Here is a 16,508-nt window from a genome sequence, read left to right as displayed (position 1 = left end):
TACTTTACCAGTTGGGAATTTCATCTACTAGACTTTCCTTAAAAATATTGTAAACATTTTTCCTGTCTCCAAAACTAAGTGTTGATTTCCTTTTTTACCCCTAGATTCTTTCTGGGGAAGGATTGTAGGGAATAAAAGTATTGTCAATCTTCCTACTTATCAAGAAGTTCTTAAAAAATTAGTTTCACATCTTTGGAAGTTTATGTTCAAGAAGACAACACTGTTCTGGGCTCTCAGGAAGTAAAACCCACTGGGTAAAGCCCAAAAGAACTCTAAAACTTTACTTAAATAAAATGTTTTGCAATATCTTGGATGGTTTGTGGGTTTGTGTGCTTTAGACTATTCACACAAGAGCAAGGTGCATGAGTGCACGCACGCATGAGCGCAAATATGTTTGCCTGCGTGTTTGTGAGCAGGTGTGTATGGTGCACACGTGCACACATGGGGTGGGTGGAGCGTGGGGGCAGTACACAAAGCCTGTGAGGGAGATCTATTGCCTCAACAGATATGTTAGCATCAGGGAGACAGAGCAATGGTTTTACCCTTTAGCTCAGTCCCCAAAGTGCTTATTTTTTCCCTAAGACCATCCCCCTTGCCACTCCCTGGTTTTCCTTCTCTGGCAGCAATGAAGCAGCTGCTGAGCCAGCTCTGGCTTTCGGGAAGTCAGATGACCTTTTCCCTCCCGCGGCTCTCTGCCTCTCTCTGCTCCTAGGGAGGACACCATGGACCCACTGATGGTTCTCCTTTGCCTGCTGTTCCTGTACCCAGGTAGGAGGCAGAGAAGGGGGAACGTCACGGTGCTCCCAGCTTGAGTTCCATGTGGGAAACAGTCTTTTGCTTTCCTTTTCTCATCTGTGTCTTCCTTCTTTCCCCATTGCTGTCTCCCTGTCCCCGTGCTTCCAGGCCCGGCAGACTCGGCTCCCTCCTGCCCTCAGAATGTGAATATCTCCGGTGGCACCTTCACCCTCAGCCACGGCTGGGACCCTGGGAGCCTTCTCATCTACTCCTGCCCCCTGGGCCGGTACCCATCCCCATCATCACGGCTGTGCAAGAGCAGCGGACAGTGGCAGACCCCAGGAGCCACCCGGTCTCTGACTAAGGCAGTCTGCAAACGTGAGACTTGCTGTGGGCTTTGCTCAGGGTGCTCCACCAGGGGCCATCCCAGAACTTCTGTTTGGGAATTGCTCAGTGTGGGGGGGTCTTAACCTGACTAGACGGCAAAGATGTTTTTGCAGAGGGCTTTTCAAAATATCCAGAAAATATCAATTGCCAGAAGCAAGGAATTGGGGACATGTTTTGTTGGAGACTGTGGGGTACTAAAGCCAGGGATGACTTTTTATATACAATTGACTGCCTGGTATTGACCATTCAGAATGGACGCGGAATGGTCCTGGAGTCCTCTGGACATTGAGGATCCCAAGGAGAGTGGCTGGAGAGGCCATGACCCTCAGGAGGCTGAGGGAAATGACTATTTATCAATTTGCTTAGATTCTGTGAAATTGGCAATATTCAATCAGTTGCCAAAAACAGCAATTTCACATGCTGGAACCTAATATTTCAGTGTTTTGACAACCAGTTGACCATTCGCATGCATTCTAACATAAAATCACCTGCTTAATCCCCAGCCCAGATGTTCTCCATCCAGCCCTATATTGCCCACCCACTTTCTCTCTCTCTCCAGCTGTGCGCTGTCCAGCCCCTGTCTCCTTTGAGAATGGCATTTATACCCCACGGCTGGGGTCCTACCCCGTGGGTGGCAACGTGAGTTTCGAGTGTGAGGATGGCTTCATATTGCGGGGCTCGCCTGTGCGACACTGTCGCCCCAACGGCATGTGGGATGGAGAAACGGCTGTGTGTGACAATGGGGGTGAGTGCTCTGGTTGATGGGCTATATGGGGGCTGGGGTCTCCTGGGGAAGCCTGGGACCCAATGTGCATCCAGGAAGCCTCTGTGGGGATAGGGGTCTGTTGTTCAATGTGCCATAATAGTATTCCTGGATTTTGGTAAATTGAGGTCTACAGGTCACACATCACAAGTCTGCAGGGGCCAGGCCCCAGGCAGCTGGTGCTAAGCTTCACATGGAGCATAGCGCCTCCATGCACTCTGCCCGGCTTCTCTAAGTGCCTCAAAGCAAGACTTTGTATTTAGGCCTCACAAATTATTATAGGGAAGATATGCTGGGAGAGAGTCAAGTGCTGTGTTTTAATGCCTTGCCTTTAAAGCCAGGTTTGGGTTCCAAGCCCCACTCTGATTTTGACAGACTTCGAGAAGGTTATTTAACCTTTCTAGGCCTCAGTTTTTCTGTCTGTAAAACAGGAATAGTGAGTGCTGACCTCATGGGATTGCCATCTGGATTAAATGGGTTGATATTAGTGAGCTTGTAGAATAGCTCCTGGAAACTGATAAATGCTACGCACACTTTTGTTTTATTTTTGTTTTATTTCTTGAGACAAAGTTTCGCTCTTGTTGCCCAGGCTGGAGTGCAATGGTGCGATCTCAGGTCAACTGCAACCTCTGCCTCCCGGGTTCAAGCGATTCTCCTGCCTCAGCCTCCTGAGTAGCTGGGATTATAGGCACACGCCACCATGCCTGGCTAATTTTGTATTTTCAGTAGAGATGTGGTGTTTCTCCATGTTGGTCAGGCTGGTCTCAAACTTCCAACCTCAGACGATCCACCCACTTCAGCCTCCCAAAGTGCTGGGATTACAGGCGTGAGCCACCGTGCTCAGCCTTGGTTTATTTATTTATTTTTTTGAGGTGGAATCTTGCTCTGTTGCCCAGGCTGGAGTGCAGTGGCATGATCTTGGCTCACCGCAACCTCTGCCTCCCAGGTTCAAGCAATTCTGTCTCAGCCTCCCAAATAGCTGGGACTACAGTCGCATGCCACCACGCCTGGTTAATTTTTGTATTTTTAGTAGAGATGGGGTTTCACCATGTTGATCAGGCTGCTCTCAAACTCCTGACCTCAGGCAATCCACCCACTTCAGCCTCCCAAAGTCCTGGGATTACAGGCATGAGCCACTGCATTCAGCCTGTTTCTGTTTTTTTAGTGATCTCGCTATGTCGCCCAGGCTGGCTTCAAACTCTTGAGCTCAAGTGATCCTACCTCAGCCTCCTGAGTAGCTGGGAATGCAGACACGTGCCACCATGCCTGGCCATATGCACTTTTTTCATGGTTATTGCTACCCCTGTGAATGGCGAGGGGCTCTGCTTGGCAGAAGTGGGGCTCCTAGGATTCCCTGGAACCGCATTTGCCTGTGGGTTTGGGAGCTTCTTGGATCATGGTTCTCAGCACATCATACAGAAGCCACAAAGTCCATAAAATGGCAGGACCACCTCTTCACCCAGTGGCCCAGACCATGGCTCCCCACTCATGCCGTTGAATCTTTGCCAAATGGCCATTAATTCAGACGTGACTCTAACTTATTTTAAAATTGAGCCATAATTTACCTATTGTAAAATGTACAAATCTTAAGTATTTAGCTCAATGATTTGTTACACATGCATTCACCCATGTAATCATCACCCAAGACAGAGAACGAGGCTTCCTCTTGTCCCCTCCCACAAGGTAACGGCTCTTCCGACTTCTGTCTCCACAGATTAGGTACCTTGTTCTTACACTTCCTGTAAATGGAATCATGCAGGATGTGGTCTGCTGCATCTGGCATCCCTTGTTCTATATTCTGCCTGTGAGATTTATCCATGTTGTTGTGTGTATCAGTAGTTTGTCCTTTTTTATTGCTGTGTAGTACTCCATTATATGGATATATTACAATTTATCCATTTCCCTGTTGATGGACATTTGGGTTATTTCCAGCTTGGGGCTGTTAGGAGTAAAGCTCTAGGAACATTCTTGCATGTGATTGTCGTATATGTATGCACTTGCTTCTCTTCAGTAAATGTAAATGTGGAATTGTCACGTCACAGGCTGGCATATGTTTAGTTGTAGTAGAGGCTGAGAAGTTTCACCCACATACGCGCCAGCAATGTAACAGAGCTCCAATCGCTCTGCATCATCTCCAACATTGGAATTGCCTGTCGTTTCGGTGTTAGCCGTTTTGATGGGTGTGTAGGGGTGCCTCACTGTGGCTTATGAAATGCAAGTGTTCTCTGTGGGAGTGGAGGGACCATCCGCTGACTTCTTCCCTGGGGCTCTGGGGGCTCTGGGACAGACACGGGTGCCTCCCTGGGTTGGAACTGGGAAGCTTCTGCCAGCAACTGAGGCTGCTGAGGAGGCAGAGCCTGATGGGAGGGGGCTGCTCACCTCTGCCTTCCTTTGTTCACTCGCAGCTGGCCACTGCCCCGACCCAGGCATTTCGCTGGGCGCGGTGCGAACAGGCTCCCGCTTTGGTCTTGGGGACAAGGTCAGCTATCGCTGCTCCTCGAATCTTGTGCTCACGGGGTCTGCAGAGCGGGAGTGCCAGAGCAACGGGGTGTGGAGTGGGACAGAGCCCATCTGCCGCCGTGAGTAGCTGCCCTGCCCTCCTGAGACTCCTGGGCACCCCTAGCCGCTGCCCCGGCTGACCCCTGTGTGGCTCTTCCTACAGAGCCCTACTCTTATGACTTCCCTGAGGATGTGGCCCCTGCCCTGGGCACTTCCTTTTCCCACCTGCTTGGGGCCACCAATCCCACCCAGAAGACGAAGGGTGAGTGTTTGAGGTGGGGTTTGAGGTTGAGGAGGGTGCTGGATCTGGGCAGGAGCAAGAGAGGGCATGGACTTCCTGGAGGCCAGGAGCCTTGGTGGGCTCAGCCACTGGAAGGGAGGGAGGCAGAGAAGCTGGACCCACTTGGCAAGAGCACAGGAAGGAGGTGCGGATCTGAATCCTCCCCTTCCACATTTCTCCAGAAATCCTGGGCCGTAAAATCCAAATCCAGCGCTCTGGTCACCTGAACCTCTACCTGCTCCTGGACTCTTCGCAGAGTGTGTCAGAAAAGGACTTTCTCATCTTCAAGGAGAGTGCCTCCCTCATGGTGGACAGGGTCAGGAATCAGGAGCCTGCCTGCAGTGGAGGCCTTCCTGCTCTCACTGTCTCTCTCTCTGTCTCCTTCCCCTCCTCAGAGTCCCACTCTCAGACCACCTCCTCCAAGAAGTCTTCTCAGATCATACACATGCCATGTAGGAATCATGAATTCAATTTACACAATCATAATTTTTATTCCACACGCGCTGTTGAGGTGCTGTGCTGGGGGCTGGGGGACAGCGAAGATGGAAATGCTGAGGTCTTACTTGCCAGGAATTCAACGTCTAGAACAGTGATCTTCACAGAAAGACAGCGAGATAACCCAAAGGAGTGACCCAGAAAAATATTAGTGTCCCTGTGGAATAATTTAAATCAGATTAATAATTTAACAATTAATAATTTCCTTTTAAAACTTCAACATTTTGTGTAGGCTTTAAAATGTGTGTGATAGACCGGGCCTGGTGGCTTATGCCTGTAATCTCAGTACTTTGGGAGGCTGAGGCAGGTGGATTACTTCAGGTCAGGAGTTCGAGACCAGCCTGATCAACATGGTGAAACCCCGTCTCTACTAAAAATACAAAATTAGCCAGGCATGATGGTTCCTGCCTGTAATCCTAGCTACTTGGGAGGTTGAGGCAGGAGAATCACTTGAATCCTGGAGATGGAGGTTGCAGTGAGCTGAGATCGTGCCATTGCACTCCAGCCTGGACAACAACAGTGAAACTCTGTCTCAAAAAAGAAAAAAATAAATGAAATAAAATATGTGTGACAGAAGTTTGGAAGCCACTGTTAAGTTCCTCACCAGCACTTTGCTTTGTAATTATGCTTTTCACAATACTTCATGTAATATTATATATGGTTTTCCCTACAAAATTAGAATCATGTAATATTATAGATGGTTTTCCCTCCCAGCTACATTTTAAAGAGGACAGTTTCTGTGCTCTCTTGGGACTCAAAATTAAGTAACTCATTGCCCTGTGAGGCGGCAACACGCACCAGTTGGAGCAGTGACTGAGGGTCATGTGACATGTTCAGATCCCACTTTCACCTCCTCCTGGCGGTGTGATGGGGGAGGGGACAAGACACTATGCCTCAATTTCCTTATCCATAAAATAGGGGCCATGATGCCCCCTCACAGGGTTGATGTGAAGATTAAATGAGGAGAGAGGATTCCATCAAACAGAAGGACACTCAATAAAGTTCAACAAAACTTACTTCCTTAGCTTCTTCCTTTTTTTTTCAGATGGAGTCTCACTCTGTTGCCCAGGCCGTAATGCAGTGGTATGATCTTTGGTCACTGCAACCTCTGCCTCCTGGGTTCAAGTGATTCTCCCTTCTCAGCCTCCCGAGTAACTGGGATTACAGGTGCCTGCCACCATGCCAGGCTAATTTTTATGTTTTTAGTAGAGATGGGGTTTTGCCATGTTAGCCAGGCTGGTCTTGAACTCCTGATCTCAGGTGATCTGCCCGCCTCGGCCTCCCAAAGCGCTGGGATTACAGGCGTGAGCCGCAATGCCTGGCCCCTAGCTTCTTCCTAATAGCTGTTTCCTAGTGTCTCCCCTGGCCCTTGCCTCTGTCGGTCCCAGTTCAGTTTCTCTGCCTCCTCCAGGGCCCCTTGCTGCTCTCTTACCATCTCCCCTTAGGCTTCAGGGCCCCTCACGCTGCCTCTCACTTGCCCCACACAGATCTTCAGCTTTGAGATCAATGTGAGTGTCGCCATTATCACGTTTGCCTCAAAGCCCAAAGTCCTCGTGTCTGTCCTGCACGACAACTCCCGGGATATGACTGAGGTGATCAGCAGTCTGGAAAATGCCAACTACAAAGGTACGGGTGTCATCATATGATGGGAAAGGAGATGGACCCTCTCAGGGTCTGCAAACAAATTCTGGGAAAGTTAGAAAGAGAGTGAGGCCTCTTGGTGGCCCCTGAGTCCCGTGAGTCTGGGGTAGCTTCCGTGTCCAGGGTTATGTTGGGAGAGTCCAGCTGCCCCCAGCTCAAAGCTCATTCTAAGGTGCTGCAGGTCCAAACACACTGTTCAGGTCTTTAATTCCTTTCAGTTGCCAAAATCACATTGTCTGGTTTGCATGGCTCCATGCTGCCATCTCCCCATGGCACTAGCCACCCATATACCATGTAAAGCTGCCTGGCTGGCACTTAGTAAATTGCTGAAGCCACTTAAGTTTTTGGAAACCTCATCTTTGAATCTTGGGACTTTAGTGTGGTGTTGGATTGGAGTTAAGCAGTAAACCTTTCTTTCTTTCTTTTTTTTTTTTTGTGAGATGGTTTCACACTGTCACCCAGGCTGGAGTGCAGTGGCGCAATCTCTGCTCGCTGCAACCTCCTCCTCCCAAATTCAAGCAATTGTCCTACCTCAGCATCCTAACAGCTGAGATTACAGTCACCTGCCACCATGCCTGGCTAATTTTTTGTATTTTCAGTAGAGACAGGGTTTCACTATGTTGGTCAGGCTGGTCTCAAACTCCTGACCTCATGATCCGCCCACCTCAGCCTTCCAAAGGGTTGTGATTACAGGCGTGAGCCACCACGCCTGGCCCTATGTAATAAACATTTCTAAAGTGGAAGGCTTTTAATGTTTGAACAAGCAATTATGCCAAATGTCTATCTGAATGGCAAAGGTCCGAGGTTCGAGTTTATCAAAGCAATTGATAAATTGCATTTCTAGGCCAGGCACAGGGGCTCATGCCTATAATCCCAGCACTTTGGGAGGCTGAGGTAGGCAGATCACTTGAGGTCAGGAGACTAGCCTGGCCAACATGGTGAAACCCCTTCTCTACTAAAAATACAAAAAATTAGCTGGGCATGAGGGCAGGCACCTGTAATCCCACCTACTCAGGAGGCCAAGGCACAAGAATCGTTTGAACCCAGGAGGTGGAGGTTGCAGTGAGCTGAGATCATGCCACTACACTCCAGCCTGGGTAACAGAGTGAGGGTCTGTCTCAAAAAGATAAAAAATAAAAAAAGTTGCATTTCCAGTGGTTGGGGGAATAGAGTGATCCCCTACCCCTAGGTGGTAGGTGGGCAGTTTCTGAGCGAGTCCTTCCTTTTGGCGTATTCCAGATCATGAAAATGGAACTGGGACCAACACCTATGAGGCCCTATACAGTGTCTATCTCATGATGAACAACCAAATGCGAGTCCTTGGCATGGAAACAATGGCCTGGCAGGAAATCCGACATGCCATCATCCTTCTGACAGACGGTGGGTATTGTCGTCTCTGAGTGGGTCTGGAATAGTGGAAGGGGCACCAATATGGGGTCAGAAGCCCTGCATTCTGACTCTCTCTGCCTGCCACTTTGGGCCCCAGTTTTTTGTTTTTATTTTATTTATTTTTATTTTTTGTTTTTAGAGATGGGGTCTTGCTATGTTGCTCAGGCTGGCCTCAAACTCCTGGCTTCAAGCAACCCTCCTGCCTCAGCCTCCCAAAGTGCTGGGATTACAGGCATGAGCCACCACACCTGGCCCAGTTTCTTATTTATAAAATAGGGCCAGGAGTGGTGGCTTACGCCTGTAATCCCAGCAGGCAAGGCCAAAGCGGGTAGATCACTTGAGGTCAGGAGTTTGAGATCAGCCTGGCCAACATGGTGAAACCTCATCTCTAATAAAAATATAGAAAAATTAGCTGGGCATGTTGACTGTAATAGCTGTAATTACCTGTAATACCAGCTATTTGGGAGGCTGAGGCAGGAGAATCGCTTGAACCCGAGAGGTGGAGGTTTCAGTGAGTCGAGATTTCACCATTGCACTCCAGCCTGGGTGACAGAGAGAGACCCTATCTTGTCTCAATAAAATAAATAAATAAATAAAATAGAATTAGTGTTGATGCTGATGACCATACCACAATGATAGCGACAATGATCATGATAGCCGTCCTCCTTTCCTTACACAATTTTTATGGAGAGCTATTTAAGTTGCTTGTGTGAAAGTGCTTTGTGTTAGCTTGTTACCACCTGGGAGGTAACTTGGAGACAGATGAGGAAACGTGGCTCTCAAACAGGAATGTTGAGGGGCACAGATGCAGGGAACAGTCTGTAGTGGCTCTGGCCTTGTCATTTGCCTCTTGATACTGTCCAAATTACACAGTTCCTCCAGGACTCAGTTTATAAAATGAGGATACCCACTTTTCCTGGGGTTTCATGAAAATTAGATGAGATAAAGTATAGGAAGCACCTGGCTCAGTGCCTAGCGTGTAGAAAATTTCAGTAAAAGTGTATATATATATATAAAATCATATACAAAATACATATATAAAGCTTGTAATTCTCAGGAAAAAAAGAATATATATATACACACACACACACACACACATATATATATACATATTTGTTTGTTTGTTTATTTTGTTTTTGAGACAGGGTCTCACTCATCGCCCAGGCTGGAGTAGTGCAGTGGTGCGATCTTGGATCACTGCAACCTCTGCCTCCTCAGCTCAAGCAATTCTCGCGCCCCCATTTACAGAGTAGCTGGGACTGCAGGCATGCACCAGCACGCCTGGCTAATTTTTTGTAGTTTAGTGAGACAGGGTTTCCCCATGTTGCCCAGGCTGGTCTTGCACTTCTGAGCTCAGGCAATCTGCCTGCCTCGGCCTCCCAAAGTGCTAGGATTACAGGCGTGAGCCACCGCACTCATCCTAAACGTATATTTTGAAACTCTCATAGGCAGTGTAAGTGTTGACATTCCCAGGTCAAATGCTTTCCTACTCTTCCAGGAGAGCCCTGGGGAATCCTATTACCTAGAAGAATTCTTTATTCTCTTTGTTGTAGGAAAGTCCAATATGGGTGGCTCTCCCAAGACAGCTGTTAACCTTATCAGAGAGATCCTGAACATCAACCAGAAGAGGAACGACTACTTGGGTGAGCCCCCGCCCCCATCTGTGCTGCTCCTGCAGAGGTCCTGAGATCTCGGCCAGGGGTCCCAGCATCTTGGCTCTGGTCCAGAGCCACATGGTTTTATTTCTGCGTTGTTTCGTATAAAGGCAACTGAGTATCCTGTTGAAGAGTCTGGAGTCAAACTACTGCCCATGGTTTCAACCTTATCTTCATTTTTTTTCTTTTTTTTAAGACAGTGTCTCACTGTCACTCAGGGTATCTGGGTATCTTCCTGGAAAGATGTCCATCCATGCTGGCCCAGAATTTGGTCCAGAGAGTAAAGATGTCCACCCATGGAGTGGAGTGGTACAATCACAGCTCCCTGCAGCCTCAAACTCCTGGTTTAAAGTGATCCTCCCAACATGCTAGGATTACAGGTACGAGCCACTGTGCTCAGCCCATCTTTACAAATTTTTTTTAATTAATTTTTTTTTTGAGACAGAATCTTGATCTATTGCCCAGGCTGAAGTGCAGTGACTTGATCTCACTGCAATCTCCACCTCCTGGGTTCAAGCAATTCTCCTGCCTCCAGAGTAGCTGGGATTACAGGTGTGTGCCAACACACCTGGCTCATTTTTGTATTTTTAGTGGAGATGCGGTTTCACCATGTTGGCCAGTCTGGTCTCAAACCCCTGACCTCAAGTGATCTGCCCGCCTTGGCCTCCCTAGGTGTTGGGATTACAGGCGTGAGCCACTGCGCCTGGTCAATTTTTAATTATTATTTTAATCACCAGCTTTAGACAGAGAACCTTGGTTTCATCTTCAGTGGGCTGTGGCCATGGGAAGTTTCTTCATCTGCGAAAGGGGAGTAATACTAGGACCCAGCTCCTAAGCTGACAGGGAAGATGCTCAGACAAACACTGCCTGCCTGGCACAGAAAAACGCCCAGCATATGTTAGCCACGGCCACAGCAGCCGTCATCATCATTATCATCAGCAGCTCGTGTTTCAGGAAATTTTCCAGGAAGAAGGGACCTCGATTCCCTGTAAGGAATGTCCCTGGTGTTTTCTCGTTCAGCAGCACAGCCGGCTAACTAAGGCTTTGGCAGTTGCGGCCTCTAAAGGAACAATTCCTCAGGTTCAGACTAAACACAAATTGCACTGACCTTTGACCAGTAATTTCAGAGAGAGATGCTCAGACAGGGAGGGCAGCTATTTTTGAGCTCCAACATTTCATCTTCCCCTTAGCTCCTCTCCTTTCCATTCACACCGTCCCACACTAATCCCGTCGGGGATAAGCTTGTTCCTCTTTAAAACTCTGACCCAAGGAAGACAAAACTCAAACCCCACTCCCTTCCACCTTAGCATCACTGGGCCAAGGTTAAATGCTACAGAAACATTTTATTGAAAATAAGCAGGAAACTGAAGGAAAAGCAAACACACAAGGCATGATCACTGTCTAGCTCCAACTGTAGCTACTTCCATCCAGGCCTTTGCCGGCTTGCTTCCTGGCTGAAGATCTCTTGATCTACCTAAGCACCTTGCTTTTTACACATGCTTTTTACACACAACGTGGGGCTCTCTGAGAGCAAAAATGGGCCACAAAGGGTGCAAAGGCTGAAACAGGACTGGACTCTGTGGTCTGCCTCAGGCAGGTCTGACTGGCACCATAGCCAGAGGCCAGGTGCCGCCAGTTATGTGGGTCCAGGGCCTCCACGGGGAAGACGTGGCTTTAGGCCCTTCTCCCAGATTATACCTTTTACAGAGGAAGACCAGATCTGAGGTTTTGTTTCCATAATATGTTCTGAGTTCTTTCTATTCATTCAGTCATTTAAAAATACTTACCAATGTACCACAAACCTGAGTGGAACACAGAATTTTTTTCTCTCCCAGTTCTGGAGGCTGGAAGAGTGAAATGGAGAGGCTGGCAGGGCCGTGCTGCCTGGGGAGGCTCTCAGGAAGAATACTTTCCTGCCCTTCCTGGCTGCCAGTGGCCCCAGGCATGCCGGAGCTTGTGACAGCACAAACCCATTCTCTGCCTCTGTCTTCAACTCGCCTTCTTCTCTCTGTGCACCTCTGTGTCAGTACATACTATTCTCTTATATAGACAGGAGACCCACTACCTGTGTGTTTGTATCCAAATTCCCTCCTTCAAACAAAAAGTTTGTTTGAGACAGTCTCGCTCTATTGTCCAGGAGCTCAGGCTGCAGTGCAGTGGTACAATTCTGGCTTACTGTAACCTCTGCTTCCTGGTTCAAGTGATTCTCATGCCTCAGTCTCCCAAGAAGCTGGGATTACAGGCATGTGCCACCATACCCGGGTCATTTTTGTAGTTTAGTAGAGACAGGGTCTCGCCATGTTAGCCAGGCTGGTCTTGAACTCCTGGCCTCAAGCGATCTGCCTGTCTTAGCCTCAAAAACTGCTGGGATTACAGGTATGAGATGCCACTGGGCCCAGCCAATTCACCTCTTCTTCTTCTGCTTTCTTTCTTTTTTTTTTTTTGAGATGGAGTCTCACTCTGTTGCTCAGGCTGGAGTGCAGTGGCACAATCTCAGCTCACTGCAACCTCTGCCTTCCCGGTTCAAGCGATTCTCCTGCCTCAACCTCCCAAGTAGCTAGGATTACAGGCATGCACCACCATGCCCAGCTAATTCTTTGTATTTTTAGTAGAGATGGGATTTTTCCATGTTGGCCAGGCTGGTCTCGAACTCCTGATCTCAGGTGATCCACTCACCTTGCTCTCCTCAGGTTCAGACTAAACACAATCCCTGTGCTGGGATTACAGGCGTGAGCCACTGCACCCTGCCTTTTTTTTTTTTTTAGACACGAGTTTCACTCTTGTTGCCCAGGCTGGAGTGCAATGGCACTATCTAGGCTCACCACAACCTCCGCCCCCCGGTGATTATAGGCATGAGCCACCACACCCAGCCCCGGCTCACTTCTTCTTGTAAGGACCCCACTCATTGGATTAGGGCTCACGCGAATCCACTGTGACTTCATCTTGATTACATCTGCAAAGGCCATTTTTTCCAAATAAGGTCACAGGTACTGGGGGGGTTAGGACTGGAACACATCTTTTTGGGGGACACAATTCTACCATTATAGGCAATCGACAAGATAAGAAAACCATAGAACCCAGTAGGTGGTAGGTGACACGAGCTAAGGGGTCTTGCCATGTTGCTCAGGCTGGTCTCAAACATCTGGCTTCAAGCGAACCTCCCACCTTGCCTCCCAAAGTGGGGGTGAAAGTGTCTGGGGCATTGCAGTTTTAGACAGGAAGACCAGGAGGGCCTCGCTGAGAAGGTGACGTTTGAGCCAAGACTTACAAAGGCACGCAAGTGAGCCATGTGGAAGTCTGGGGGAGAAGTGAACTAGGCAGAGGCACCGCTGGGGCAAAGGTCCTGAGGTGCGACTACACCTACGTATGCATTTGAGGAACTTCAAAGAGGTTGTGTGCCGGGGGAGAGTGAAGGGCAGGGCGTGGCAGGGAATGCAGGCAGACAGGTAGCAGTGGGGAGGATGCAGAGGTCAGCTCATGGAGGTCTTGGTTGGACACAGTGAGTTTCAAATGACAGCCTCTTGTCTCATGGGGTAGCCCCAAAGTCACAGGAGTCTCGTGATTTCCCTCTTCCCCATAGACATCTATGCCATTGGGGTGGGCAATCTGGATGTGGACTGGAAAGAACTGAATGAGCTGGGGTCCAAGAAGGATGGCGAGAGGCATGCCTTCATTCTTCAGGACACAAAGGCTCTGCACCAGGTCTTTGAACATATGCTGGGTGAGTGAGCTTTGCCCTCCCTGGCGTGGGGACGATGGCAAGGGGCCCACCAGAGGCCCATGTTGGGAACCTAGACTCAGTGCCCCTCACTTGCCTCCTTCCCCATCTGATCCTCACACCCACAGATGTCTCCAAGCTCACAGATACCATCTGCGGGGTGGGGAACATGTCAGCAAATGCCTCTGACCAGGAGAGGACACCCTGGCATGTCACTATTAAGGTACCAGGAAGGAGGGGGTGGGGTTTGGATTCCAGAGGTGAAAGTGGCCATGGGCCAGAGATACTGCAGCCCCTGAAGATCACCTGTTCCCCTGTAGCCCAAGAGCCACGAGACCTGTCGGGGGGCCCTCATCTCTGACCAATGGGTCCTGACAGCGGCTCACTGCTTCCGCGATGCCAAGGACCACTCCCTGTGGAGGGTCACTGTGGGTAAGGCAGGGGATGCACCGGCTCCCGACCCCAAAGCCACAGATCCTGCCACCTGACCTAGCCTCTGGCCCCTGTAGCAGCCCTGGTCTGTCCTAATCTGGCATATCATTTCCAGGAGATCCCAAATCCCAGTGGGGCAAAGAATTCCTTATTGAGAAGGCGGTGATCTCCCCAGGGTTTGATGTCTTTGCCAAAAAGAACCAGGGAATCCTGGAGTTCTACGGTGATGACATTGCCCTGCTGAAGCTGGCCCAGAAAATAAAGATGTCCACCCACGCCAGGTGCCTGGAGTCTGGGATGGGAGGGTGCCTTGGAGGGGAGAGCGCTCTGGAGAGCCCTGGATGAGATACTGGGGACAGGCCAGTGTGACACTAGCTCTTCTCCTCCCCAGGCCCATCTGCCTTCCCTGCACTGTGGAGGCCAATCTGGCTCTGCGGAGACCTCAAGGCAGCACCTGTAGGGACCATGGTGAGTGCTGGGACTTAGGGTGCTTGAGCGCTGGGGTGGGGGTTTGGGGGTGATAATGAGGACCAGGCTGCAGTCCCCAAGCCAGGAACCTGGGTTCTGGGTAAAAGAACCAGCACCAACATCCCCTTCTCTTGACTGCAGAGAATGAACTGCTGAACAAACAGAGTGTTCCTGCTCATTTTGTCGCCTTGAATGGGAGCAAACTGAACATTAACCTCAAGACGGGGGCGGAGGTGAGGGTCTCAGGTTGGGGATGCTGGGATCCCCCTGTGACAGCTCCCAGAATGTCTCTCTTCCTTCTCCAGCTCTGGCTGCTTTCTGTCTCTGACATGGGTCATTCCTCTTCTCCTCCCAAGCCTCACAGGCCTGCTAGGTGTCCCTGGGTCTGCTTATTCTTTTTTCTTTTCTTTTTTTTTTTGGTTGAGATGGATTCTTGCTCTGTCTCCCAGGCTAGAGTGCAATGGCACAATCTTGGCTCACTGCAACTTCTGCCTCCCGGGTTCAAATGATTCTCCTATCTCAGCCTCCGGAGTAGCTGGGATTACAGGTGCTCGCCACCACACTCAGCTATTTTTTGTAGAGATGGGGTTTCGCCATGTTGGCCAGACTGGTCTTGAACTGCTGACCTCAGGTGATCCACCCACCTCAGCCTCCCAAAGTGCTGGGATTACAGGCGTGAGCCACCGTGCCCAGCCAGGTCTGCTTATTCTCTTCTCTCCGGTTCCACCCCTACCGCAGTGGATGAGCTGTGCCCAGGTCGTCTCCCAGGAGAAAACCATGTTCCCCAACTTGACAGATGTCAGGGAGGTGGTGACAGACCAGTTCCTATGCAGTGGGACCCAGGAGGATGACAATCCCTGCAAGGGTGAGTCCCTCATCATACCTGGATTCCCAAGGGAAGGCCACCTGTATCCCTGTGGTCAGCATGCATGCCAGAACATCAATCCGCTGCCCTGGATGACACTGACACCTGTCACCCTTTGCTGGCAGGAGAATCTGGGGGAGCAGTTTTCCTTGAGCGGAGATTCAGGTTTTTTCAGGTGAGAAGGTGGAAGCTTGCAGGACCCAGGGGTTACAGGATCTCAGCCTTGGTAGGGGCAGGGGTGAGGGAGGCCTTTGAGGGATCTAGGGAGGTTGGGGCTTACAGCTGGGGCTGTGGCAGCCTGTCAGTCAGTTCTTTCCTTTTCTCCAGGTGGGTCTGGTGAGCTGGGGTCTTTACAACCCCTGTCTTGGCTCTGCTGACAAAAACTCTCGCAAAAGGGCACCTCGTAGTAGGGTCCCGCCACCACGAGACTTTCACATCAATCTCTTCCACGTGCAGCCCTGGCTAAGGCAGCATTTGGGGGATGTCCTGAATTTTTTGCCCCTCTAATTATGGCCACTGAGACATCTGCTGCCCTGCCAGGATCTGCCATCCCTCCATCTTCTACCTCTGAATACCCACCCTTAGACCCTGTGACCCACCCTCTCTCCTGAGTAAATCTGGGTCTCTAGGATACCAGAGGCAGTACACTTAAGCTGGGCAATCCTCAGGGCTCCTGCCAGTGGGACTGCCTCGCTGCCCCACCTCCTGCTCCTTGGCCTGTGCCCAAATTCCTCCCCTGGTTTACTGGACTCATGCTTGTTTCACTTTCACATGGAATTTCCCAGTTATGAAATTAATAAAAATCAATGGTTCCACTTCTGTCTGTGTCTCTGTCTGGGGGCCAGGTAGGGCTGGCCTAGGGGGAGGGGGAGGCCAGAATGACTCCATGAGCCACAGGAAGGCAGGTCAGAGACCCCACTGGACAAACAGTGGCTGGACTCTGCCCCATAACACACAATCAACAGGGGAGTGAGCTGGATCCTTATTTCTGGTCCCTAAGTGGGTGGTCTGGGTTTGTTGGGGAGGAGCTGAGGCCAGAGAGGAGGTGCTGAAGGGGAGAGTCCTGGACCTTGGGCAGCAAACGGTGGGAATTGAGCAGTTTCCGTTTCCTTGACTGGCAGCTCAGCGGGGCCCTCCCGCTTGGATTTTCCGGGAAAGTGATGTGGGTAGGACAGGCGGGG

At 50.0% G+C, this 16,508-nt stretch overlaps 1 protein-coding gene across 3 annotated transcripts; it reads left to right on the top strand.

Annotated features, from left to right (window-relative positions):
* The first annotated feature begins 484 nt into the window (after positions 1-484).
* Positions 485-16,146, top strand: C2 (complement C2). 3 transcript variants are annotated; one of them, XM_012436716.2, is made up of 18 exons: positions 485-768; positions 904-1,113; positions 1,682-1,867; positions 4,291-4,464; positions 4,548-4,646; positions 4,847-4,980; positions 6,647-6,785; positions 8,040-8,180; positions 9,743-9,832; positions 13,425-13,565; positions 13,691-13,785; positions 13,883-13,994; positions 14,110-14,275; positions 14,386-14,462; positions 14,604-14,695; positions 15,201-15,327; positions 15,453-15,553; positions 15,655-16,146. In XM_012436716.2, the coding sequence occupies exons 1-18, from the start codon at positions 723-725 to the stop codon at positions 15,832-15,834; spliced, it is 2,310 nt and encodes a 769-aa protein (XP_012292139.1). In that variant the 5' UTR covers positions 485-722; the 3' UTR covers positions 15,835-16,146. The 3 variants fall into 3 exon arrangements, with proteins under 3 accessions (XP_012292139.1, XP_012292138.1, XP_012292140.1); XM_012436715.2 differs by having other exon boundaries at positions 15,637-16,146; XM_012436717.2 differs by having other exon boundaries at positions 486-768; positions 15,453-15,502.
* The last annotated feature ends 362 nt before the right edge of the window (positions 16,147-16,508 follow it).

Source organism: Aotus nancymaae, unplaced genomic scaffold, assembly GCF_030222135.1.
Source record: "Aotus nancymaae isolate 86718 unplaced genomic scaffold, 86718_ANA_hifiasm-v0.15.2.pri h1tg000040l, whole genome shotgun sequence".
Lineage (NCBI taxonomy): Eukaryota > Metazoa > Chordata > Mammalia > Primates > Aotidae > Aotus > Aotus nancymaae.
Note: the sequence above shows the minus strand (reverse complement) of the source record. Positions and strands in the feature narration are given on the sequence as shown.